Raw genomic sequence first — 27,446 nt, 5'->3', positions numbered from 1 at the left:
TCAATAACTATTTGTTGAATTAACAATTGCATAAAATAATATAACAAGTATAAAGCAAAGACCTTGCCTTTATAGTCTGGTCTTTCCATAAAGCTAATATTTTTAATCGTCTCATTATTATTTATGCCCTACTATCAACTTCTTCTAAGTGTATAAGATTTTTTAAAATATGTATAACTTAAGTAAACTTAGTTTTATTATCTGTTAGCTTGTTTTCTCTAGGAAATCTTAAAACAAAATTTGGAAGCATTTTTACATTTCTTTGAAAGATTAGATTTGCAGAAGGAATCTTATCTACTAGGTTTTCTACTTTTCTCCATTTCCTGGTCAATACAGCTTGTACAACAGATGAATTCTGCATTAAGAAATGGATGAATAGTTCGAAATACAAACCAAATATGGAGATTTAAGGTCAGTGGTTAGCAGCTTAGGCCATTACTATACTGCTCATCACTCAAAGATTTTTTTATTCCACAAGTGAGAGAAAATTAAAGCCTGAAGATGATTTGTATTAATAACTTTTCACTATAGACTGTGAACATTTTTACCATTCTCTCATTTACCAAGGCAACTCTGTGTCTCAGTGTGTACATGCACATGACTGTGGGTAACAGAGTAGTGGATTTACGGTTTCAGAAGCAATGTAACTATGGAAACTGGAGACAGTGAGCACTGCCAGAAAACCCATGGTAGGTCTACTTTAGACCTTCGGAATGCAACAAAATAAATGAATATGAATACTTAAAATGCCCTTCTCTGAGGAATAGATTGAAGAACTAAGGGGCTCCTACATTTACTTTGAAAATCAAAGATAGAGTTTTCTTAAAACATGTTTCATCCTTCAGTACTGGAATAGGTTTTGAGATGTTTTATGTTTAAATCGCTTTCTGACAGTCTGGTACACGGGTAAATATGGAACACCTGAAAAGTATCAAAAGTAAAAGGATGGCATAAATATTTAAAGTTCACACAGCTTCTTTTTACATAAAGGATCTTGGTCTATATGTGAAGCTATCGAGCATCAAAAAGATTTAATAGAAGTCAGTAATTGAAATACAAGTTATGTGACATTTATGAAAGCATTATTTTTAATTTAATCTCTTAGGTTAATTATATAATTTTAGATCTAGAAGTAGGAGAAAAATAATATGCTTTTAAACAATTAATTACAACCAGCTATAAGTGTACTTCTGTATTAGTTACCTATTGCTGTGTGACAATATTAACATAAACTTAATAGCTTAAAAAGAAGACACATTTATCATCTCACAATTTCTGTGGGTCAGGAGTCCAGGCACAGCTTAGCTGGGTCCTCTGCAAGCGGACAGTCAAGGTGTCAGTCAGGGCTGGGTTCTCACTGAAGGTTTGGCAGAGAAAGGAAGGATCTGCTTCCAAGCTCACACGGTGGTTGACAGCATTCAGTTCCTTGCTGTCAGCCAGAAGCACTCTCTCACAACCAGCATCTTATTTCTTCAAGACCAGTAAGGAAGAATGTCTCTCAACAAGACAGATGTTACAGTTTTATGTAACAGAAATGATGTCCCATCACCTTTGCCATATACTTTGGGTTAAAGGCAAGTCACAGGTTCCACCCATATTCAAAGAGAAGAGATTACACAAAGACATATACCAGGAAACAGGATCATGGGGATCACCTTAGAATGTCATACTTTTCATAGATTTAATTTGTTATTATTTCATATAATAGCAAAAACCAAGCGCTCCCAATATATCTCTCAAAGGATAGTATAGTATTTTCTCATCAGTTGTCTTCGAACTTCTTGAATTTGCTGAGTTATGTTTTCCTTTTACAACACGTAATAAATTCTAAGCATTTTCCTTATGGTACACGACTTGGCAAACTACAACCTGCTGGCTGGCAATTTATCTATAAAGATATTGGAATACAACCATGCTCTATTTATTTGCACGTTGTTTATGGCTTCTTTTGTGCTACAAGAGCATAGTTAAGTAGTTTCAACAGAGACTGTGTGGTTCACAAGCCCGAAATATTTACTCTGACTCTTTTAAGAAAAAGCTTGCCAATTGCTATTTTATATTATTATATTTTGTATGCTCCTTAATTTATTTTATAGTAGTAAAACTTGTTGGAAGACTGAAATAAGACATACTGATATCAGTACAGTTCTTTAGAAAAAAACCACCTGACCTTTTGTCCTGAGACATTTAAGTGCCTACTATGTGTTTAACACTGTTAGGCAGCATGAATCTTGGTTTTTGTCCCTGATGAACTTAAACTGGATGTTGGTTGCATGCGGAATAATGCTGAACAATACATATATAATGTGCAGATGTTTGTGCAGGTGCAAGAGGTATGGAAAAGGCCTAAATTGAATCAAAATATGGGCAGAAGTTGAGGGGAGATGAAGGGAGAAAAGTATTCATATGTAAACGGTATAAACAGATGCATAAGAGAGACTACCAGCAGGGTATGCTCCTGTAATAAAGAGGCGAGAGCCCTTCTAAAGGAGAGAGTATTAATTTAGGACTTGTCAAAGGGAAAGCTTAGCCTACTTTCCCTGAGTCTTTTGTCTCAACTACCTACTTGTAGAATTCAAATTGTGAAACTTCAGAACCCATATACCAGCTCCTCAAACTGCAGTGTGCAGGGATGAGACTTTTTACCCTTTATCCACCAGAAGACACCTGGGAGTTTCTGTTTGTTTAGCTTTATAGCCAGTCAGATCCATCATGTTTCACCTCCTAGTTACCTTTGGTCATTGTCCAAGAATTTAGTTGTTCCAATGATCTTACCTCCTCTGTTTCTTTTATCTCCATAATACTCTGTATTTTTTTCTCTATAGACTCAATTTCCTAGTATTCCTATCTTTTCTAAACCTTTCCAGTTTGCCTTTTATAACATCTATTTCATATAAAACATACTCTAATATCTTTAAAACTTATTAAATAGTCTATTAAAATATTTAACGTTTAGTGAGGAGTTACTGTGTGCTGGGCATCACGCTAAACCCTTGATGTATATTTTATCATTTAATTTCACAACAATCAGATGAGATGTCTATATTTTACAGAAGATGAAATTGAAATTTTGAGAGAAGCCAAGTAACTTGCCCAGGGTCACACACCTAGTAGCTGAGATTCGCAATCAAGTTTCTCTGACAGTAAATCATCATTTTATGCTAAAACCTGATAACTCATCTTAAAAATTCTTTCTGGAGTGAGATTTATATCTTGGGCTATTCCTCCTTCTCTACCATCTCATTGCTGCCTATACTGACGTCCTAGTTATTTCCGTCATTTATTAGAGACTATCATGATCTTCAACCTCAAGAAGGCATTGAACGTTGGCCAACAAGCTTTTGTATAACTCTAATCACCTCCTTTTCATTCTCAGTAACCTCAGTGGCCTTTTAAACTCTCTGGTCCTCAAACATCAGACAATACCACTTTCTCCCTCATTTTCTGGAATGACTTATTTCACACAGAAGTAAGAGTCTCATCATAAACAACTTCCCACCATCAAACCTCAAAACACAGCTCTATCCACAAATGGAAAGATGTGTTATACCTTCTCCTGTTTGAGAATCGTCCTTTCACCTGTACTTTATTTTTTTTTCTTGAATTTTATTTTACTTATTTTTTTATACAGCAGGTTCTTATTAGTTATCTATTTTATACATATTAGTGTATATATATCAATATCAATATCCAAGTTCAATTAGCTCTAGTAGTTTTCTGGTGGCATCTTTAGGATTCTCTATGTATAGTATCATGTCATCTGCAAACAGTGACAGTTTTACTTCTTCTTTTCCAATTTGTATTCTTTTTATTTCTTTTTCTTCTCTGATTGCCGTGGCTAGGACTTCCAAACCTATGTTGAATAATAGTGGCGAGAGTGAACATCCTTGTCTTGTTCTGGATCTTAGAGGAAATGCTTTCAGTTTTTCACCATTGAGAATGATGTTTGCTGTGGGTTTGTCATATATGGCCTTTATTATGTTGAGGTAGGTTCCCTCTATGCCCACTTTCTGGAGAGTTTTTATCATAAATGGGTGTTGAATTTTGTCAAAAGCTATTTCTGCATCTATTGAGATGATCATATGGTTTTTATTCTTCAATTTGTTAATATGGTGTATCACATTGATTGATTTGCGTATGTTGAAGAATCCTTGCATCCCTGGGATAAATCCCACTTGATCATGGTGTATGATCCTTTTAATGTGTTGTTGGATTCTGTTTGCTAGTATTCTGTTGAGGATTTTTGCATCAATATTCATCAGTGATATTGGTCTGTAATTTTCTTTTTTTGTAGTATCTTTGTCTGGTTTTGGTATCAGGGTGATGGTGGCCTTATAGAATGAGTTTGGGAGTGTTGCTTCCTCTGCAGTTTTTTGGAAGAGTTTGAGAAGGATGAGTGTTAGCTCTTCTCTAAATGTTTGATAGAATTCACCTGTGGAGCCCTCTGGTCCTGGACTTTTGTTTGTTGGAAGATTTTTAATCACAGTTTCAATTTCATTACTTGTGATTGATCTGTTCATATTTTCTATTTCTTCCTGGTTCAGTCTTGGAAGGTTATATCTTTCTAAGAATTTGTCCATTTCTTCCAGGTTGTCCATTTTATTGGCATAGAGTTGCTTGTAGTAGTCTCTTAGGATGCTTTGTATTTCTGCAGTGTCCGTTGTAACTTCTCCTTTTTCATTTCTAATTTTATTAATTTGAGTCCTAGCCCTCTTTTTCTTGATGAGTCTGGCTAAAGGTTTATCAATTTTGTTTATCTTCTCAAAGAACGAGCTTTTAGTTTTATTGATCTTTGCTATTGTTTTCTTTGTTCCTATTTCATTTATTTCTGCTCTGATCCTTATGATTTCTTTCCTTCTACTAACTTTGGGTTTTGTTCTTCTTTCTCTAGTTCCTTTAGGTGTAAGGTTAGATTATTTGAGATTTTTCTTGTTTCTTGAAGTAGGCTTGTATTGCTATAAACTTCCCTCTTAGAACTGCTTTTGCTGGATCCCATAGGTTTTGGATGGTCATGTTTTCGTTGTAATTTGTCTCTAGGTATATTTTGATTTCCTCAGTGATCTCTTGGTTATTTAGTAACGTATTTTTTAGCCTCCATGTGTTTGTGTGTTTTACGTTTTTTTCCCTGTAATTGATTTCTAATCTCATAGCGTTGTGGTCAGAAAAGATGCTTGATATGATTTCAATTTTCTTAAATTTACTGAGGCTTGATTTGTGACTCAAGATGTGATCTATCCTGGAGAATGTTCCGTGTACACTTGAAGAGAAAGTGTAATCTGCTGTTTTTGGATGCAATGTCCTACAGATATCAATTAAATCTATCTGGTCTATTGTGTCATTTAAAGCTTGTGTTTCCTTATTAATATTCTGTTTGGATGATCTGTCCATTGGTGTAAGTGAGGTGTTAAAGTCCCCCACTATTATTGTGTTACTGTCGATTTCCTCTTTTAGAGCTGTTAGCAGTTGCCTTATGCATTGAGGCGCTCCTATGTTGGGTGCATATATATTTATAATTGTTATATCTTCTTCTTGGGTTGATCCCTTGATCATTATGTAGTGTCCTTCCTTGTCTCTTGTAACATTCTTTATTTTAAAGTCTATTTTATCTGATATGAGTATTGCTACTCCAGCTTTCTTTTGATTTCCATTTGCATGGAATATCTTTTTCCATCCCCTCACTTTCAGTCTGTATGTGTCCTTAGGTCTGAAGTGGGTCTCTTGTAGACAGCATATATATATGGGTCTTGTTTTTGTATCCATTCAGTGAGCCTGTGTCTTTTGGTTGGAGTATTTATTCCATTCACATTTAAGGTAATTATTGATATGTACGTTCCTATTACCATTTTCTTAATTGTTATGGGTTTGTTTTTGTAGGTCCTTTTCTTCTCTGTGTTTCCCACTTAGAGAAGTTCCTTTAGCATTTGTTGTAGAGCTGGTTTGGTGGTGCTGAATTCTCTTAGCTTTTGCTTGTCTGTAAAGCCTTTGACTTCTCTGTCGAATCTGAATGCAATCCTTGCCAGGATTGCAAGGTTCTTCCCTTTCAATCTTCCCTTTCATCACTTTAAGTATATCATGCCACTCCCTTCTGGCTTGTAGAGTTTCTGCTGAGAAATCAGCTGTTGACCTCATGGGAGTTCCCTTGTATGTTATTTGTCGTTTTTCCCTTGTTGCTGTCAATAATTTTTCTTTGTCTTTAATTTTTGCCAGTTTGATTACTATGTATCTCGGCATGTTTCTCCTTGGGTTTATCCTTCCTGGGATTCTCTGTGGCTTCCTGGACTTGGGTGGCTATTTCCTTTCCCATGTTAGGGAAGTTTTTGACTATAATCTCTTCAAATATTTTCTCAGGTCCTTTCTCTCTCTCTTCTTCTTCTGGGACCCCTATAATGCGAATATTGTTGCCTTTAATGTTGTCCCAGAGGTCTCTTAAGCTGTCTTAATTTCTTTTCATTCTTTATTCTTTATTCTGTTCCGTGGCAGTGAATACCACCATTGTCTTCCAGGTCACTTATCCATTCTTCTGCCTCAGTTATTCTGCTATTGATTCCTTCTAGTGTATTTTTCATTTCAGTTATTGTATTGTTCATCTCTTTCTGTTTGTTCTTTAATTTTTCTAGGTGTTTGGTCTTTAATTCTTCTAGGTCTTTGTTAAACATTTCTTGCATCGTCTCAATCTTTGCCTCCATTCTTTTTCTGAGGTCCTGGATCATCTTCACTATCATTATTCTGGACTCTTTTTCTGGAAGGTTTCCTATCTCCACTTCATTTAGTTGTTTTTCTGGGGTTTTATCTTTTTCCTTCATCTGGTACATAGTCCTCTGTCTTTTCATTTTGTCTGTCTTTCTGTGAATGGGTTTTCCTTGCACAGGCTACAGAACTGTAGTTCTTCTTGCTTCTGCTGTCTGCCCTCTGGTGGATGAGGCTATCTAAGAGGCTTGTACAAGCTTACTGATGGGGGCAACTGGTAGTGGGTAGAGCTGGGTGTTGCTCTGGTGGGCAGAGCTCAGTAAAACTGTAATCCACTTGTCTGCTGATGGGTGGGCTGGGTTCCCTTCCTGTTGGTTGTTTGGCCTGAGGCGACCCAACACTGGATCCTACCTGGCTCTTTGGTGTGGCTAATGGCGGACTCTGGGAGAGCTCACGCCAAAGAGTACTTCCCAGAACTTCTGCTGCCAGTATCCTTGTCCCCATGGTGAGCCACAGCTGCCCCCTGCCTCTGCAGGAGACCCTCCAACACTAGCAGGTAGGTCTGGCTCAGTCTCCTATGGGGTCACTGCTCCTTCCCCTGGGTCCCGATGCACACATTACTTTGTGTGTGCCTTCCAAGAGTGGAGTCTCTGTTTCCCCCAGTCCTGTCAAAGTCCTGCAATCAAATCCCGCTATCGTTCAAAGTCTGATTCTCTAGGAATTCCTCCTCCCGTTACTGGACCCCCAGGTTGGGAAGCCTGACGTGGGGCTCAGAACCTTCACTCCAGGGGGTGGACTTCTGTGGTATAAGTGTTCTCCAGTTTGTGAGTCACCCACCCAGCAGTTATGGGATTTGATTTTATTGTGATTGCACCCCTCCTACCATCTCATTGTGGTTTCTCCTTTGTCTTTGGTTGTGGAGTATCTTTTTTGGTGAGTTCCAGTGTCTTCCTGTCAATGATTGTTCAGCAATTAGTTGTGATTCCAGTGGTCTCACAAGAGGGAGCGAGCACACATTCCTGTACTCCACCATCTTGAAGCAAATCCCTCACCTGTACTTTAGATCTTTTCTCCTTCTACCTTTCCAAGTACCTGGCAATAGCAATTTTCTTTTCTCTTCTTATCATTACTATATTTATTAAGCTCTTTTCTATGTGTACTTGTTTTTCAAAGGAAAAAAATTCCACTCCCTTAACCCTACCTTCTCCAATCATTGCTTTTTCTCTTCCCTTTCATAGCCAAGCCTGTTGAATGATCTGTAACACTTCTTATATGTTTTAGTAATGTTTCAGTCATTGCTCAGTCTACTTCAGGCACTACCACTTCACTGAAACCACCTTAGCTAGAGACACTGGAGACCTTCTCATTGCTAATCCCAGAGGTTACTTCTCAGTCCTATTCCTTCTTCTTCTTTTTTTTATTGAAGTATAGCTGATTTACAATGTTGTGTTAGTTTCTGGTGTACAGCACAGTGGTATATATATATATATATATATATATATATATATATATATATATATATATATATATATGTATATATGTATATAGTCCCCTGTGCTATGCAGTAGGACCTGGTTGTTATCTATTTTATGTATAGTAGTTTGTATCTGCTAATCCCAAACTCCTAATTTATCCCTGCCCCCTCTTTCCCCTTTGGTAACCATAAGTTTGTTTTCTATGTCTGTGAGTCTGTTTCTGTTTTGTAAATAAGTTCATTTGTATCATATTTTAGATTCCACATACAAGTGATATCATGATATTTATCTTTCTCTTTCTGACTTACTTCACTTAGTATGATAATCTCTAGGTCCATCCCTCTTGCTGCAAATGGCATTATTTCATTGTTTGTTATAGCTGAATAGTATTCAATAGTATATCTATACTACATCTTCTTTATCCATTCATCTGTCGATGGACATTTAGGTTGCTTCCATGTCTTGGCTATTGTAAATAGTGCTGCTGTGAACATTGGGGTGCATCTTTTTGAATTGAGAGTTTTCTCTGGACATATACCCAGGAGTGGGATTGCTGGATCATATGGCAACTCTATTTTTAGTTTTTAAAGGAACCTCCATACTGTTTTCCATAGTGGCTGTACCAATTTACATTCCCACCAATAGTGTAGGAGAGTCCGCTTTTCTCCATACCCTCTCCACCATTTATTATTTGTAGGCTTTTTAATGATGGCCATTCTGACCAGTGTGAGGTATTACCTCATTGTATTTTTGATGCACATTTCTCTAATAATTAGCAAAGTTGAGCATCTTTTCATGTGCCTGTTGACCATCTGTATGTCTTTGGAGAAATGTCTATTTAGGTCTTCTGCCCATTTTTCAATTGGGTTGTTTGGTTTTTTGTTGTTGTATGAGCTGTTTGTATATTTTGGAAATTAAGCCCTTGTCAGGCACATTGTTTGCAAATATTTTCTCCCATTCTGTAGGTTGTCTTTTCATTTTGTTTATGGTTTCCTTTGCTGTGCAAAAGCTTGTAAGTTTGATTAGGTCCCATTTGTTTATTTTTGCTTTTATTTCTGTTGCCTTGGGAGACTGGCCTAAGAAAATGCTGGTACAATTTATGTCAGAGAATGTTTTGCCTATGTTCTGTTCTAGGAGTCTTATGGTGTCATGTCTTATATTTAAGTCTTTAAGCCATTTTGAATTTATTTTTGTGTATGGTGTGAGGAAGTGTTCTAACTTCATTGGTTTACATGGGGCTATCCAGCTTTCCCAACACTGCTTGCTGAAGAGACTGTCTTTTCTCCATTGTATAGTCTTGCCTCCTTTGTTGAAGATTAATTGACTGTAGGTATGTGGGTTTATTTCTGAGCTCTCTATTCTATTCCATTGAATCATGTGTCTGTTTTTGTGCCAGTACCATGCTGTTTTGAGTACTATAGTTTTATAGTATTGTCTGAAGTCTGGGAAGGTTGTGCCTCCAGCTTTGTTCTTTTTCCTCAGGATTGCTTTGGCAATTCTTGGTCTTTTATGGTTCCATATAAATTTTAGGATTATTTGTTCTCATTCCGTGAAAAATGTCATGGGTAATTTGATAGGGATCACATTAAATCTGTAGATTACTTTGAGTAATATGACCATTTTAACAATATCAATTCTTCCAATTCAATAACATGGGTTATCTTTCCATTTCTTTGAATCATCTTTAATTTCCTTTATCAATGTTTTATAGTTCTCAGCATATAGGTCTTTCACCTCCTTGGTCAGGTTTATTCCTCAGTTTTGTTTTTGTTTGTTTGTTTGTTTGTTTTTATGTAATTTTAAAAGGGATTGCTTTTTACTTTCCTTTTCTGATATTTCATTGTTAGTGTCAAGAAATGCAACAGATTTCTGTATGTTGATCTTGTATCCTACTACCTTCTCAGGCCTCTTCCTTCTTGATCTCAGCAGCAATTGATGTAGTTAATCACTCTTTCCTTGAAGTACTCCCTTTCTTTGGATTCTGTTATAATATTCTGTTCTGGTTTTCCTTCTACCCCTCTGCTCATGTTTTTTTAGACTCCTTTGGTTCTACTTAAAATACTAACATCATATTCCATCTTCTAGTGCTGTATACTCTTGCCTGGGAGGTCTCAGTCCCTGCCATAACTAGAATAACCAGGAAAAACCTCATTTTATAAAAGTAATCAGTAATCTCTAGGCATTGCTACATATGTAGGGTACACAGAGAAATGAGGAGATCATATTCAACTTCCTATTCAACATTTTCTTTTGAATATCTTACACACACCTCAAAATCAGTATGTCTAGAGCTAAACTCACAGTCTGCCCTTATCTCCAAATTCTACCCCATTCCTTAAATCTGTCCCTCTTCCTCTTATCCCTGGATTATTCAACCTACCAAGTGACACATGCCGGAGACCTGAGTGATGTACTTGTCTCTCACACTCCACACACCCATTAATCATTAAATGCTGAAAGTTTTCAACCTTTTAAATATGTATTGAAAAACTCTGTCTACATCTCTCCATTATTGCTGCCACAACCCTAATTCAAACTGTAATCAACAACTCTCACTGAAATTATTATAACAGCTTCTTAAGTTGTCTCCAATGTTCCCTTGCTTCAGTCCTTTTTCATACTGTAGCCTGAGTGAAGTTTATGATATGAAAATCTGATCATGATCCTTGCTTAGGACATTTTTGTGCTCTCTACTGATCTTAACATAAGGTGCAAGCTCCTTAACTTGGGCTCTAAGGCCTTTAGTGATTTGCTTCTGCTGATTCACCTTAGCCTTATCTCTTCTCATCTTCTCACCTCCTTCCTCAAGCTTTGTGTTTATCACCCTAAGCTTTTAATTCCATCAAAGTACCATTCTCTCACCTCTCTACAGAACTTTTCTTAAGTTCTTTCTTGCTGCATCTTTTTTCTTCTCTTTTCCTAACCCCTAATCATCTTTTAGGTCTCCACTTAAATATCTCTTCCAGAAAGTCATCCTTAACTGTTGCTTTCCTTCTCCTCATGCCCAATTAGTAGTATTCCTCTTATATAAATACTTCTGTAGTATTCTTTATTTACCTTTAATGACACTTATACTTTATTGAAAAACCCTGATCACATATTTTATTCAGTAGACTGACTGTAAGTTCTGTGATCATGGGAACCACATAGGGATACAGTGAATGAATGAATGCATGAATAAATCAATGATATGAAAGCCTGGCTAAAAACAATTTATAGTGGTTAGGAATATGTAATCATGGAGTATTTTGAGCAATGAAGAGATACTATGAAGGACGCACTGCAGGAATAATGTAAAAAACTTGAAGTGATAAAAATACTCATTGCCCTAATCTAAACATGAGGTGATGTTTGTTACTGTGCTCTTAAGACTTTAATCATAAATTTACTATCAAATTTTGATAGGATAACAACACAAACTAACTTTTCTATTTCTACATTTCATTATGTATATTAGATTCTAAATGTTTAACTAGCTTTGCTTAGACTGCTGTGATTTGAAATATCATTTCCCTATATTTTCCCTCTTTTAACAAAATCCTTACAAGAGTGGTGATTTCTACTTCTGTGCCATATAATGTGTAGGAAATGAGGGAGAGACAGGAGGTAGTATGATCCCACGAACTCCGGAGAAAGTTTGGAGTTAGTACCATTAGGTGAAGTCAGGAAAGGATGAGAATGAGCAGATATTGAGGTAGAGTAATGAATTCAGTTTAAACACAATGAATTTTCTGTTCCAAGTAGTTCTACCTAGTAGACAGTTGGATATTTGGGTATTAAATTTAGGCTAGAGAAAAATATTTGGGATTCCTCAATGTTATTTAACTAATGTTTTATTCAATGTATGTTTTAGTTGAAGTCATAGGCATGTATTAGAATGCCCAAGTTTATAGACCCTTGTGGATCCAGAGATGGAATTTTAGGGGGTCTCTTAATTTCCTCAAATTACATGCAGATGTGTGTAGGACTGTGTATATTTTTAGACCAGCATATAAAACTTATATCAGCTTCTTAGAGTGGCCTTAGACTCCAAAAAAGACTCAGTACAACTAGAGTAAAAAGAAAAACAGGTCAAAATCTAAAGCCTAGGCACATCAGTGTTTAAGGCACAGATAATGGAAAATAAGCCCAGGAAAGAGGTTAAGACCATAGCTTCTGGAATCAGACTTCCTAGATTCAAATAATGGCTCTGCTATTTACTAGCTGTATCACCATAGGCAAGCAGCTTACATTCTCTGTAGTTTCCTTACCTATAAGACAGAGATTAATAACATTTGTAAGGTTATTATAAGGATTAAATGAGCTAATGCATGAGATGTGTGTTGCACCATGTTTAGCATATAGTTAATGGTCAATAAATCACTTATTTGCTGTTTTTAATGTAATCTTGACTGTACTGGCCAGCCCCGCCAAACATGAGATTCTGCCTCTTTGAAGGGTTTTTCAGTGACAGATAGGGCCAGAATGAAGCAGAGCATCACCCCCAAAACCATGCTTACCACCTACATGGAAATCACCATAACTTCGTAGGCTACAAGCAGCTGGCTTGAATAGACCAGATCAGAGTGAGGATAGGGCCATCTCTCTACCTAAAGCAGACAGACAATTGTGTAAGTTGATCTCTGCCACTTTTCTTTTTCCCTGCTCTCCCAGTAATAGAACGAGGACTTGGAGTAAGAAGTATTTTAGAACTTTCCTTTCTTGTAGAACCCCTCTGCAGCACTGAGACCTTCAAGGTACAAGCCTTAGTTTGCACTGAAGGAGAGAGAAAGCTTTGCATTGAACGTTAAAGTTTTAAACTTAACTATTCCAAATTTTAATAACTGAAACTGGTGAGAAGATCATGGAATCCACTCTAGATGTCTTTAAGAGATGAGAAAAAGAAGTTTTGACATAGCATATTTGAAAGCAGTGACCAGAAAATAAACAAATAAAATTGTTTCATATTTGTATACCAAAGAGTTGAGAGCTCTATATAAACTGCTTACATATATAAAGAATGGCTAAAGAAACAGGAAAAATGATAACAAGGAGTATCTTAAAAATGGGGGAGGGAGAGGGTAGTTCCAAAAAGAAAATTGTCCATAGCAGTAGCTACAATAGACAAAAAAGATAAAGATTTAAAAGTGTCCCAGAAATTAGACAATTAGAAAGTCATTGGTGACTTTGAGACCAGTCTCAGTGGAATCATAAGGCCAGCTCATTTGGACTTTGATATTAAAGAAAAAATGATGTTCCTGTTGTTTCTATCCATTAGGCTTCATTCTACCCCTTGGGGGCATTAATGAACAAGTGTAATTCCATTTCCATATGACAGCCCATCAAATATTTGAAGCCAGCTATCTTGCATCCCTTGGGTCTCTTTTTCTTCAAGGAAAATATTCATTTCTCATGCTTTCAAGTCCCTTCACCATCCTGGTCACTCCATTCAGAAGATGCTTTAGTTTGTGTAAATCCCCAAATGAAATATATTGTTGTCAGTCTGGTCGAGTACCATGGAATAGAATAGGACAATCATCTCTCTCAACCTAGGAATTAGACTATTAATTCAGGCCAAAACTACATTTGCTTTTTGGCAGTTCTGTCACATGATTATCATTTTTGCATGCCCAGTGTTATGAGGATTCATTAAATAGATTAATTAAATGCTATTGTACAACTCAAAATTTTTTCACAGAATTAGTGATTTTCAGCTTGAAGAGCTTGAATTATTTTTTACTTTTTTTGCTATCCCTCAATAGGTGATCTTCCTCCCATTAGTTTTTGCTGCCCCATAGGAATCTTTGAAAAAGTAGGGTTGATAAGTATTATAGCATGTGCGTGTGTGTGTGTGTGTGTGTCTATGATAGGACATGTTTTCAGCCAAACTACAGTAGATCTGACTGATTTACAAGACAAGATAGATTTTTGTTTGTTGTTTTTCCCTTAATTAATTCTACAAGTATTTACTGTGTACTGTGTGCCCAGTACTAGCGATATAACAGTAAGATGCGTTCTCTGCCATGAGGAAATTTTAGCTTAGTGGGGAAATTTCGATAATGTGTATTAAATGCTAGTATAGGAGTTAACAGGATGCTCCAGGGCACTCTGATCATCTCACCCAGGCTTGAGGAAAGCTTCTCCAAAGATGGGGTTACCTAATCTGGGTCTGGGAGGATTTGAGGGAATTAGCTAGCCAAAGAAGTGAAGTAATCTATGCAAACGTCCTGAGTTAAGATGCAGTATGACTACTAGAGATAGTAATTTAAGATATGAGTGTAGATAAGATCAGTAGGGATTGTATGTATGTTAAAAAAAAAAAAAAAAAGTCAAAACCCTTACTCATTTAAGAAACTCCTGTGCAGCAACGAAGACCCAACACAGCCAAAAATAATAAATAAATAAATTTATTGAAAAAAGAAGTAGGTAAGAAAAGGGGAACTTTGCCATTTAGTTTAGTTGTTTTACCTCTTCATTAATGAGAAATCACTCAATATTTTTTGTTATCTACAAGTGAATATCCATAGTTTATGCAGTACTTATCTGTATATTTTATTCCCTTACTGAGTATTATAATACATGTCCTCAATTTTACAAATAATTATTTTTATTTTTCTAGTTAAATAGTTTAGGTTTACTTTTTTCTTTACTGAAAAGTTGTTAAATGACAATCATGTACATTTTAAAGGGAAAACAATAATCATGTACATTATTACAACAAGTATTTTTATTTTTGCACATTAAACCCTCCTCTTTGGCCACAACCATGCAGAGCCTGTAGACCATGCTAAAGGATTTAGTTCTTTCTGCAAGGAGCAATGAGAAAACACTGAAAGGTTTTAAGTAGGGAAGTGACATCATCAGGTTTGTATTTTGAAAAGCTCACTGCTAAATTGAAGGAGGATTTGAGTGGATGCAAAGAAGTAAGAGGAAACTGCAATCATCTAGGAAAGAGTTGTTGGTAGCAAAGCTAGGGGAGAGACATTGTCGTGGAGCGAAGTGAACAATTCCAAAAATACTTTGAAAATAAATTTAACAGGATTTTAGGCATGGGGAGAAGGGTGTATTGGTGAGGGGGGGCAGGAAGAGGTATTAAGAATAAATCCTAATTTTCTAAAAACAGAAGGAGGACCTCATTTGATGGTAGAAAATAATGAGTTTCTGAGTTCTGCCTTGGACATGTGGGAGTTGAGGCACTTTCGTGCTTCTGTATTTAATAGTAACAAAAGCCTGAAAGTGGCATGAAAAGTCCCTAGTGGGGGAATGACTAAGTATTGTAAATTATGGTACATAAGTTTACTGGAGTATTATGCACTCTTAAACATCATAGTTACAAGACTGTGACTCATGTGAGATTAAGAGAAAAAAGTTGGATACAAAATTCAGTAATAATTGTAACCATCCTACTGTATAGCACAGGGAACTATATTCAATATCCTGTGATAAGCCATAATGGAAAAGAATTTTAAAAAGAATGTATATATGTATAACTGAATCACTTTGCTGTACAGCAGAAATTAATACAACATTGTAAATCAGCTCTACTTCAATAAAATACTAAACTGGAAGGAAATCCAAAAAAGAGGGGATATATGTATAGCTGATTCACTTTGCTGTACAGTAGGAACTAACACAACATTGTAAAGCAACTATACTCCAATAAAAATTAATTGAAAATATATATATATATATAAAAACAGAAAAAAATGGATGAGGTACTCACATGGAAAATAGTAATAATAATTGTAACCATATGAGAAAATATCTACAGAAAAAGTGCTAAAAGGAAATACAACAAATTTTAGCAATAATTCTATGAGTGTGATGGATGGCGGGTGAATTTCTAAAAATTAAAATTTTCCATGTTGTAAAAATATCAACCTCAGAAGTTAAAATTTTTACTATCAGATTTGTTTCTTACATCATTGATTTATAATGACCTTGGTTTGTATGGTTGCTTTTGTAAACTGATTTAATAGTAATTATTTAAGATAAAATCAATTCTTTTTTTAAACATGACTTTCTATTTCTAAAGTTTAACAGAGACAAATTCTTAGTTATATAAAATGAGTATTTTTTCCAGTGACATAGCTGTAATGATCCATAGGCAGTGCTGGTCATCTCATCCACTTGTCTCTGCTGGCTTTTCCACCTGTTGACTGTAAACCATGCAGAGGTGTTGAAAGCATTTTTCTTTTTCTTTGCGCACAAAAACTTTCATAAAATGCTCCTAAATCCTAATCAAGTCCATTTTGTGTCTTTTAGACTTATAGATTTTAACTTTGTGGTAGATAGTGTTAGAGAACTGGCTATGTTCTTTAATATATAAAATTAATCTTCATGTAAATCTACTATACTTTTGATCTTGGATTTGCTCTAATATTCTGTGCTGAAAAGGTTTACATACAAACTACCACATGGTATTTTAGTTACGCCATAGGAAATTGTTTTCATAAACCACCTTTACTGAATTATAATTTACATACAATAAAATAGACCCATTTTAAGTATATATTTTAGTGAGTTTTTACAAATGTATATACTCATGTAATCACCACAACAATCAAGATATAAAACATTTCCATCATCACCCCCAAACATCCTCATGCCCAAAATGTTTCCTGGCCCCCAAGCACCTAACATCTTTCTATCACTAGAGTTTAGTTCTGCTTTCTTTAGAATACCACATGAAGGCAATCTTACCATACACACTTTTTGTGTCTGGCTTTTTTCGCTTAGCTTAGTGTTTTTGAGATTCATCTATGTCGTTATATATCAGTAGTCCGTTTATTATATATATCAGTAGTCCGTTTATTTTGTTGTTGAGTATTATTTCATTTGTGAATGTACCATTTGTTTCTCCATTCACTGGTTGATGGACATTTAAGTTATTTCCAGGTTTTTGTCTGTTACAAAAAAACTGTCCAAGATATATGTATTGCAGGTATTTTCTCTCTGTAGCTTGCCTTTTCATCTTCTTATTTGTGTCTTTTCAAAAGAAAATATTTAAAATTTTTATGCACTTCAAGTTATCCATTTTTTTTCTATTGTGGCACATGCTTTCCTGTCTTATTTAAGAAATATTTGTCTACTCCAAGGTTGCAAAAATTTTCCCTGTTTTTTTCTAATAGTTTTATTGTTTCACCTTCTATATTTAGTTTTGTGATTCATTTCAGCATAATATTTGAGTAGTAGTATGAGATAAGATTGAAATTTTCTTGTTTGCTTGTTTTTGCTTTTTTTTTCCAATTGAAGTATAGTTGATTTTCAATGTTGTGTTAGTTTCAGTTGTACAGCAAAGTGATTCAGATATATATATGTATACATACTTTTTCAGATTCTTTTCCATGATAGGTTATTACAAGATATTGAATATAGTTTCCTGTGCTATACAGTAGGTCCTTGTTGTTTATCTATTTTAAATATAGTAGTGTGTATCTGTTAATCCCAAACTCCTAATTTATCCCTCTTCCCCCGCTGCAAATTTTTTTTGTTTTTTGATTGAGTGTAGTATGAGGTAAGATTGAGGTTTTTGTTGTTTTTTGCATATGGGTATCCAGTTATTCCAGGACCATTTGTTGAAAAAGAATTATTTCTCCACCTTTGTCAAGAATCAGTTATGTGGGTTTATTTCTGGTCTCTCTATTCTTTTACATTGATCTAAATTTATAGCCTTTGGTCAAATCTATATTGCCTGGATTGTTGCAGCTTTATAATAAGTCTTAAAATCAGATGGTATGTCCTCCAACTGTGTTCTTTTTCAAATTCATTTGGTTACCTAGGACCTTTGGATTTCTATGTAAATTTAGAATTAGCTTGTCAGTTTCTCTAAAAAGCTTACTGGGGCTTACATTGACATTCCATTAAATGTATAGATTAATTTGGAAAGATTTGAGTCTTCCATCCCATGACCATGATATATCACTCCATTTATTTAGGTTTTTTTATACTTTCAGAATGTTTTATACTTTTCAAATCGGAGCTAGTTCATGCACATATTTTGTTAAATTCATTCAAAATATTTCATGTTTTTGGAATCAATTAAAGTGGAATTTATAAAATTTTAGTTTCTAATGTTTGTTACTAGTTTGTAGAGGTACAGTGATTTTTATGTATTGACTTTACATGCTACAACCCTGATAGCCTTGGCTTGTTAGTCCAACTAGCTTTTTGGTAGATTGCTTAAGATTTCCTACATATGTGATAATGTTTGCAAATAAAGACTGTTTTATGTCATCTTTTCCAATCTGTATGCCTTTCATTTCTTTTTCATGGTTTATTATATGCTTCAGACCTTCTGAGCAATATTGATTACAAGTGGTGAGAGTGGATATACTTTGTTCCTAATAACAGGAAGAAAGCATTCCATCTTATCATTCTGTTACCTGTAAGTTTATTATAGATACCATTTATCAGGTTGCAGAGGTTTCATTTTATTCCTAATTTGCCAGGAGTTTGTATTATGAATTACTGTTGAATTTTGTCAAATTTTTTTTGTGTCTATTGAAATGATCATATGGTTTTACTTTTTTAATATGTCATCATGGTACAGTGATTTTTAAAATAAAAAACCAACTTGGCATTTCTGTGATAAACCCCACTTAATCATAGTATATCATATTATTCTTTCTTTCTTTTTTTTTTTTATTAAAGTTATACAATTTTTATTTATTTATTTATTTATTTATGACTGTGTTGGGTCTTCGTTTCTGTGCAAGGGCTTTCTCTAGTTGCGGCGAGAGCGGGGGCCACTCTTCATCGCGGTGCGCGGGCTCCTCACCGTCGCAGCCTCTCTTGTTGCGGAGCACAGGCTCCAGACGCGCAGGCTCAGTAGTTGTGGCTCACGGGCCTAGTTGCTCCGCGGCATGTGGGATCCTCCCAGACCAGGGCTCGAACCCGTGTCCCTTGCATTGGCAGGCAGATTCTCAACCACTGCGCCACCAGGGAAGCCCCTATTCTTTCTTATATACTAATGAGTTTTGGTTGGATATTTTAGAAATTATTTTCATAAATGTTCATGAGGCATATTAGTCTGTAACTTTCTTTCCCTGTGATGTCTTGGCCTAGTTTTGGTATCAGAGTAATTATGGCATTATAAAATGAGTTCTGAAATATTTCTTTCCAATTTTTCCTTTTTTCTGAAAGATTACTTGTAAGATTGGTATAATTTCATCCTTAAATGGGCTATTTTTTCTTTCAGTTTTATTGAGATATAATTGACATACAGCACTGTATAAGTTTAAGGTGTACAGCACAATCATTAGACTTAATACATCATGAAATGATTAGCACAATAAGTTTAGTGGACATTCATGATTTCATGTAGATACAAAATTAAAGTAAAAGAAAAAAATTTTTTTCCTTGTGATGAGAACTCGTAGGATTTACTCTCTTAACAATTTTCATATATAACATACAGCAGTGTTGATATTATTTATCATGTTGTAAGTTACATCCCCAGTACTTATTTATCTTATAACTAGAATTTTGAAGCTTTTGACTGCCTTCATCCAATTCCCCCTACCCCTACTCTCCACCTCTGGTAACCACAAATCTAACACTAAGTGTTTAATTCTTGTGACATGAAAGTAATGAGGTGTGAGTTTACAACTGGTTGGTAGGGAATATGGCCATTTTAGAGGTGCAGTACCTGAGAAAATCTTAGTAAAGGAAAAAACCAAATCTCTGATTTTTTAATATAATCATACATAACCTTCTAAATTTTATGGATATCAGAGGTGGTGTAGTAGATGGAGAATGATTTTGGAATCAGAAAGACTATTAAAAGTACCTACTTCCCATTGACTATCTAGATAAGTATTTTAGCCTATCTAACTGTACCTTAGGAAGACATAGTTATTGCCCCACCTCATAGACTTGTTTTAAGGAGAAAAGAATATAAAAACATCCTACCATAAATATCCTAGTATATGGTAGGATTCTGACTATAATTTTTTTCTTTCTTACAGAAGAGGATAAATATAATATTTATTCTCCTTTGCTCTTCAAGTATTTCCTGGCAGAAGGAATTGTCACTGGACATACTTTGTTAGTTGCATCTGCAAAGGAAGACCCTGCTGACATTTTACAGGTATAGAGTATACTAATTCAATATTGCATTTTAAATATTTCACAAAAAAATATTGTTTATATATATGTAAATAAGTTATGTATTTGTATGTGTACAAACTATATTTAAATACATTAATGGGACCACACATGTATTTTTTTCTCTTAAAGAGAAGTATCAAATTTATTTGAACATATAATCTCATTTTAAAATTAGTTCTTGGACAGTTTTTTTAACTTAAAATTTATGTCACAGTGAGGAAATATTAATAAGCTATTTAAAACTGACAGTAAACAAAATTACTATTAAGTAATGATTTGAGCACTTTATAAACTGTTAAAAAATCTTGGTAAAGAAAAACAACTGCAGGGCTTCCCTGGTGGCGCAGTGGTTGAGAATCTGCCTGCCAATGCAGGGGACACGGGTTCGAGCCCTGGTCTGGGAAGATCCCACATGCCACGGAGCAGCTGGGCCCGTGAGCCACAATTGCTGAGCCTGCGCGTCTGGAACCTGTGCTCTGCAACAAGAGAGGCCGCGATGGTGAGAGGCCCACGCACCGCGATGAAGAGTGGTTCCCACTTGCCACAACTAGAGAAAGCCCTCGCACAGAAACGAAGACCCAACACAGTCATAAATAAATAAATAAATAAATAAATAAATAAATAAATAAATAAATAAATAAATAAAGAACGTGAATTTCTAAAAAAAAAAAAAGAAAAAAGAAAAACAACTGCAGAATATTGTCAGATATTATATTACCAGTATTCCAAAGGTGTAAGTCAGAAGAAAGAGAAATTAGAAGTACTCATTTATTAAAATTATTTTGCTTTGAGAATGCCAGAAAGTATTCCCTTCCAAGAAATAAGCAATAATACTAAAATATGTGCTTGAAATAGTATATCTTTTTTATGCCAAACCATACTTTTCACCTCAGAGAAGACAATTCTGACTTTTAGAATGCTTAATTTCTTTGTACAGAACAGGAACTCACTTTTAAGCCATTATTTGATTAGATTCATAATCTAAAGTCATTTTCTCTCAGAGGATGTTTTCATTTCACTGTATAGTTTGCAAAATGACAAATGACTAAGTCATTTATAAAAAATTTGTAGAATAATAAATACTAATTTACAATAACTATCAACAGATACCAACAAATTTCTACACCCACACATAAAAATTACTATAATACTGAGGTCAAAACTAACATGATTCTTTCATATGGGTCAGACTTTGTTTATTAAATTTTAAAAAGTTCAAAAAGAAAACCTTTATATAATTTTCCAAATGATTTCCTTCTGGTTGAAGAGCCTGTTTTCCTTTATTCTTATTTCTGCTATTAATCTTTTGTAATATTTTCTTGATGTTTTTGTTTTTTCTTTTGTTCCTTTTCCCTGGCCTTAATCATTTTGGTCAGTTTCTGAACAGTACTGTACTTGCTAGAAGCAGTGGAGTAAAGGCCAAAATCATTGTTGTAAAGAAGCTATATAAGTTCTTCACAGCCTATTCCACAGCATACCGAGCCTAAGATTTTTTATCAGACATCTTTATAGCCATATAGGAAATGTTCGCCAAGCCATAGGCAGGAAGGCCTATATATGCTTTTTTAAATAAAATGTTTTATTTTTCCTTCTTCCCTCCTCCAACCTAGGTAACTGATGTTAAAGCCTATACTATACTTCCACATTTTGCCTTAGAGAACTACATTTTTTTATTTGAAAACTAATCCCTGAGGCTCTTCTTAGGTACCTTGATCTGTACAAGTTAGTACTAAAAAAATTTCAGTGTACTTTACATGTCCTTCTTTGGATTATGTGAAGGATTTTGAAATTATAAAAGAAATATTATCTTTTCACCAGGGTTTCTGAAAATAGCTAGTCATATATGCAAGTAATTAGATTCTGCAAACCTTTATTCATAGAGCAGTTTTATAATGTAGTAGAAAAATATAAAACTAGAATCAAAAAACATAAACTCTTATTAAATTTGTCCTTATGACCAAAATAGATTAATAAGGACCAGACTAGTCATCATGCCTGAAACAACTAAAAAACAGGACAAAATATATGAAACAACTGTCTTCAAAACTTTGATCATCACACAATAAAGGACAGTGATTCCTGAGTTATGCAAAATAAACAAGGTAAGTCCTATAACTTCCCTAGCCTCCTGCATGCAAAGTGTCCAGGCCATAGTGCAGGGAGGAGGAACCCAGGATAAGACAATTTTAGGAGACAGAGCTAGGAATGTGGAATTACAACCTTGTTATTGTCTTCATCTGGAGCCAAGTATGGTTTAAGGAGATATGTATGGGTGCCAAGTAAGCAAGGGGTGGACTTGTGAAAGTTAATTCTATGTGTCAATTTGACCAAGCCACAGGGTGCCCAGAAATTTGATCAGACATTATTCTGAGTGTTTCTGTGAGGGTATTTTGGGATGAAATTAACATTTAAATTGGTAGACTGAGTAAAGCAGATTGCCCTCTCTAATGTGGGTGGGTCTCATCCAGTCAGTTGAAGGCCTAAATAGAACAAAATGGCTAACCCTCCCCCGTATAAGAAAGAATTCTTCCTACTGGACTGCCTTTGAACTTGGACATCAACTTTTTCTTGCCCTTGGATTCAAACTGAAACATCAGCTCTTCCTGAGTCTCAAGTCTGCTATCCTTTGGATTAGAATTACACCATTAGTTTTCCGGACAAAAACTACACCATTAGCTCTCCTGAGTTTCCAGCTAGCTTGCTGTGCATATCTGGGGACCTGTCAGCCTCCATAAATATGAGCCAATTCCTTATAGTAAATTTTATTAGAGGGAGATGTATGTATATGTGTACATATATTTATGTATATGTGTGTGTGTGTATATACACACACACACAGACACACATCCTGTTCATACAATTTCTCTAGAGAACTCTGACTAATACAATTTTACTGAAAATACAAAGATTACATTTAAAACCAAAGAAGGCATTTCACATTTATTTATTAACCTACATTGAACAATTATCACTCACATCCTATATCTTGGCCAGTTTTCCAGATAGTAAAGTACAGTGATCTTCCCACCTTTTTTGCGCTCATACTTCTAAAAATATTTTTTTTAATTATGTATCCTCTTGTATACTAAGTTATGTAAAAATTTTCATTATGAGATTATTTAGTTGCAAAGATGTTATTGTAAATATTGCCTTTTTTAGTTGAAGACTTTTACGTCAGTCTTATAAGTGTATCCAACTCAATCTGAATAATAGCAATTTGATGTCAGTACCATTATTTTTAGAAGTATATACATAAGCAAGCTCTTCTTTAACAGCTGGAAATTTTACATCAATCATTTTTTCCTTGAATTCATATTTTCTATTTCACTCACTCCTCATGGAGTTTTGTCAGAATGTAGTACATTTTATGTTCAACATTTTTATTAATAACCTTATGATAGTTTTTCTGTAGCTTCATATTTAAATTTATTTTAAACTTTTTGTCTCAAAAGACTTTAAGTGTTAAACACATTTCTTCTTATTTCAGTCGCCATTACAATTATTGTTGCATACAGTGTATCAATAGACATAAAAATGTTCACACTACATTGCTTCATTAGGACATATTGCGTGAATATTGCTAGAATGGGACGGGATTCAGCATCAACTCTATTCATATTTTTCACTTTTGCAGATGTGAGCTGTTCATAGTTAAATAAATAGAGTTGTGTTATTGTAATGTCCCTCAAATTATTTTTTCACTTTTTCTGAGTAATACACAAAAAGAAATCACACGGTATCTATCAACATAAATTACTTTAAATTATTTGTCTAGTCTATTAGGTCCACCTAAAATTTTGCTGAAAACAATGAAAAAAGGATAATTTCCCCAGTCATTAGAACATTCATATTTTCTATACCAAATAGATATTTTAAGTTGTCTTTTTGTTTGGTACTGCAGAGATGTTTACTCCTGGGACAATGAGAAGTAAACCTTTCACTCGTAAAGTGAGAAAGGTTGATTTGGAAGGGGATTGGAAAAGGGGAACTTGCACTTCTATCACTGGCACATTCTCTAAGAGGTCATTTTTCACTAGAGTATTTGTTAAAGTTGAAGATCAAAGAATTGATTTCCTTAAAACTCTCATGATCATGTACCTCTTTCAAAGTCTTCATTTAACCCAGGTTTAAAGACTCCCAGTTTTTGACAGTTAAAAGGGGTGGAAACAAGTCATCTTACCTGATCCAGATCAGCTTTTCTAAGTTTAGACTACCATATGCCCAATATGATTAAATTCAAATATTGATGTAGCCCAGTGAACCTGTATTTAGTCATCCCCAATATACACTAATCTATTCTAGTTAGTATAATGCTAATTATCATTTATTTCACATCAATATGAAAAAAAGTATATTACGTTTAGATTTCAAAAATGTAGGAATAACTTTTAAGTTACTGCTGCTCTTTAAAATATCTAAATGAAGGTTATCTCAGGCAAAATAATTAAATCAGCATCTTGGACTTAAAATTTCTTTTATGAAAATTATTCCTCTGTAATGTCACATTCCATGTAAATGCAGACTGTCTTATTAGAAGAAAAGAAACCATTAGTGATAATTTTCTGTTATGTTAAATAATATTTTAAAGATGATTATTTGAAATAAATTCTCATTGATTGATATATCTCTGGATTTTTTTCTTTATAAGAAGTACTGTTGGTTTCAGTGTTGACAGATATTTTACTTGGCTTTCCCATATTTGAATTTTCACTATTACTGAGATGCAGTTTATAACAACATGCTAATTAATCTCCTGGAACTTAAATTCATCTTATATTTCAAGGGAAATAAATGTTAAAATGGTATGACCATTTATTTTTAATGTCTTAAAAGTTTCTCTTGCTCTAGCCTAGCATAGGTGTTTTTAACTGAAGAATGTATTCTAGTGTCATCAGATCTATTTTACTTTTTCTTGTGCACTTAGAATGTATTATCAAAGACATTATAATCACTCCACAAAAACCTAATCGTCTTAAGCATTAGATTTACTTAATATAACATTGCAGATTTTTTTTTTTTTTTAAGAAATTCATGTTCTTTTATTTATTTATTTATGACTGTGTTGAGTCTTCGTTTCCGTGCGAGGGCTTTCTCTAGTTGCGGCAAGTGGGGACCACTCTTCATCGCGGTGTGCGGGCCTCCCACCATCGCGGCCTCTCCTGTTGCGGAGCACAGGCTCCAGACGCGCAGGCTCAGCAATTGTGGCTCACGGGCCCAGCTGCTCCGTGGCATGTGGGATCCTCCCAGACCAGGGCTCGAACCCGTGTCCCCTGCATTGGCAGGCAGACTCCCAACCACTGCGCCACCAGGGAAGCCCAACATTGCAGATTTGATGCTGCATTTTCAAAGTTATCTCATTCTTCTATTTATAATGAGTAGCCTAGAACAAGTTGTTTTTATTTGAATAGCAAGTTTGTTTTACATGACAATTGAATATTTATCAATAACGTACTCAGTGAAGTTAAATATTAAATTAATTATAAATTTGAGTGTGTGATCCTCAGGAAAAATTTATCTTCTTTGATTTTAATGCCATTATTTACTTTTAACTAAAATCACTTGTATAGATGAGTAATGAAATTGTTAAAGGCTGTATATGCTAAATAACATGCACACATAACATTTCCCTACATTAAAAAACTTATTTAGTGATTCATTTTTAAACTATTTCAATTTTGATTATGTTCTTGTATTTCATGCACCTCTACTCTGAAGATATATCTAGTTTTTGAGTTAATAGAGTCTTCACTCATCAGTAATGTGTCTTTTCTTTTTTTAAAAAATAATTTTAAAAACGTTCATTTGATGGGGAAATACTGCTTTGTTGTACATTTCTTTGTTTACAGCAAAGCAGAATATTTTCCCCTATGGTTGTTAGCCTTCTGCATTTTTCTTGTTTTTCATAGTAGGTTTTTGTCTCTGTCCATTTTTTTTCTCATTGCTCTGTATGAGCTCTTTACATATTATAGTTAATGTCCCTGGATCATATACAAGGATCTTTGTTTTGCACATTCTCAGGATCTAAGTCCCTGACGTTACAAGGTTGCACTGGAAAACCAAATTTGCCAAAACATAAAAATAGCCCTCCTATAAATTTTGGGCTGCCCTCCTAAAAATTTTGCCCCTCTGCCCACATCCCTCACATGTAACACTAGTGTATTTTTTCACCCTTCATCATTAGATTTGTGGGTTGATCTGTTCCTGTTAGCCATATGTTAAATATTCTTGAGTATAATGCAAACAATTTCAAAATTTGCCAAAGATGCAAAATTTCCTGAGGTTGATCAAAGTGACTGGAGAATTGCTTGAATCCCATGCAAGGCTACTGGCTAATGAGAATGTAGAAGGATTCAGCCAGTTAAGAAAGCAATGTTTCTTAAATTCTTCATCTTATCATCTTATATTCCTTACATGTTTAATATGTAACAGTAAAACAATATTTGACTTAAAAGAATAATATGCCATTCTCATTTTTCTATAAGGAAGTACAAAAAGTATTGTTTTTAATATATACAATATGTTTAATGTTTAGTGTTCACACATTTAAAACAGACTGGATGAGAAAATTATGGCTGATAAAAATTTCAGTTATGTATATTCTTCATAATACCAGTACATAGACAAAGTTTTTAACATCTCTGAGAAAAATGAACAAAATACTTTTGAAGTTTAAAGTGAGATGTTGAATACTAATATAGAGAAGTAGAATTTCTGCACCTATAAGAGTAGGTATAGATATTATGTATTTTCTACATAATGTTCAGTTGCGATTTCAGTGTGCCCAGCTCAGAGTTATACTGAAAACTTATTTGTATCAAACAGCCCAAAAATGAGTGACCAAAACCCAAGGCATTAACAGTGTTTAGAGATACAATGTAGGGAGAAAATGCTGTAATTGCTTAGTTTTAATTTTATGATGTATGATTGGAGATTTCTGGAACCTATAACCAAGGCAAATATTGCTGGTACAAGAAAAGGGAAAAGACAATCTTATAGACCATAATTATCTTAAAACTGTGTATAACTAAAAGACAAGTAAAGGATAAAAAGCCCATCAGCTGCCTAAAATATATTATATAACCACCCAGCAATTTATCCATCATCCTTTGAAAACATTCATGCCTATTGTAGTCAGAGCTTCAGGAAGTCAGCATTAAGATGTAACGCTGAAAAGTTACACCCCTTAGAAAATCC

The 27,446-nt window shown here is 34.6% G+C and overlaps 1 protein-coding gene across 2 annotated transcripts in view; it reads left to right on the top strand.

Annotated features, from left to right (window-relative positions):
* The window catches only part of ELP4 (elongator acetyltransferase complex subunit 4), a 235,213-nt gene that overhangs the window by 10,017 nt on the left and 197,750 nt on the right, over positions 1-27,446 (top strand). For both annotated transcript variants that reach the window (XM_082343808.1, XM_082343807.1), the window contains exon 3: positions 20,111-20,232. In XM_082343808.1, coding sequence (XP_082199934.1) covers positions 20,111-20,232 — 122 coding nt within the window. The remainder of the gene's footprint in view (positions 1-20,110; positions 20,233-27,446) is intronic.

Source organism: Balaenoptera borealis, assembly GCF_965194805.1.
Source record: "Balaenoptera borealis genome assembly, chromosome: 11".
NCBI classification, from domain to species: Eukaryota; Metazoa; Chordata; class Mammalia; order Artiodactyla; family Balaenopteridae; genus Balaenoptera; species Balaenoptera borealis.
This window is presented reverse-complemented; position numbering and strand designations above follow the sequence as displayed.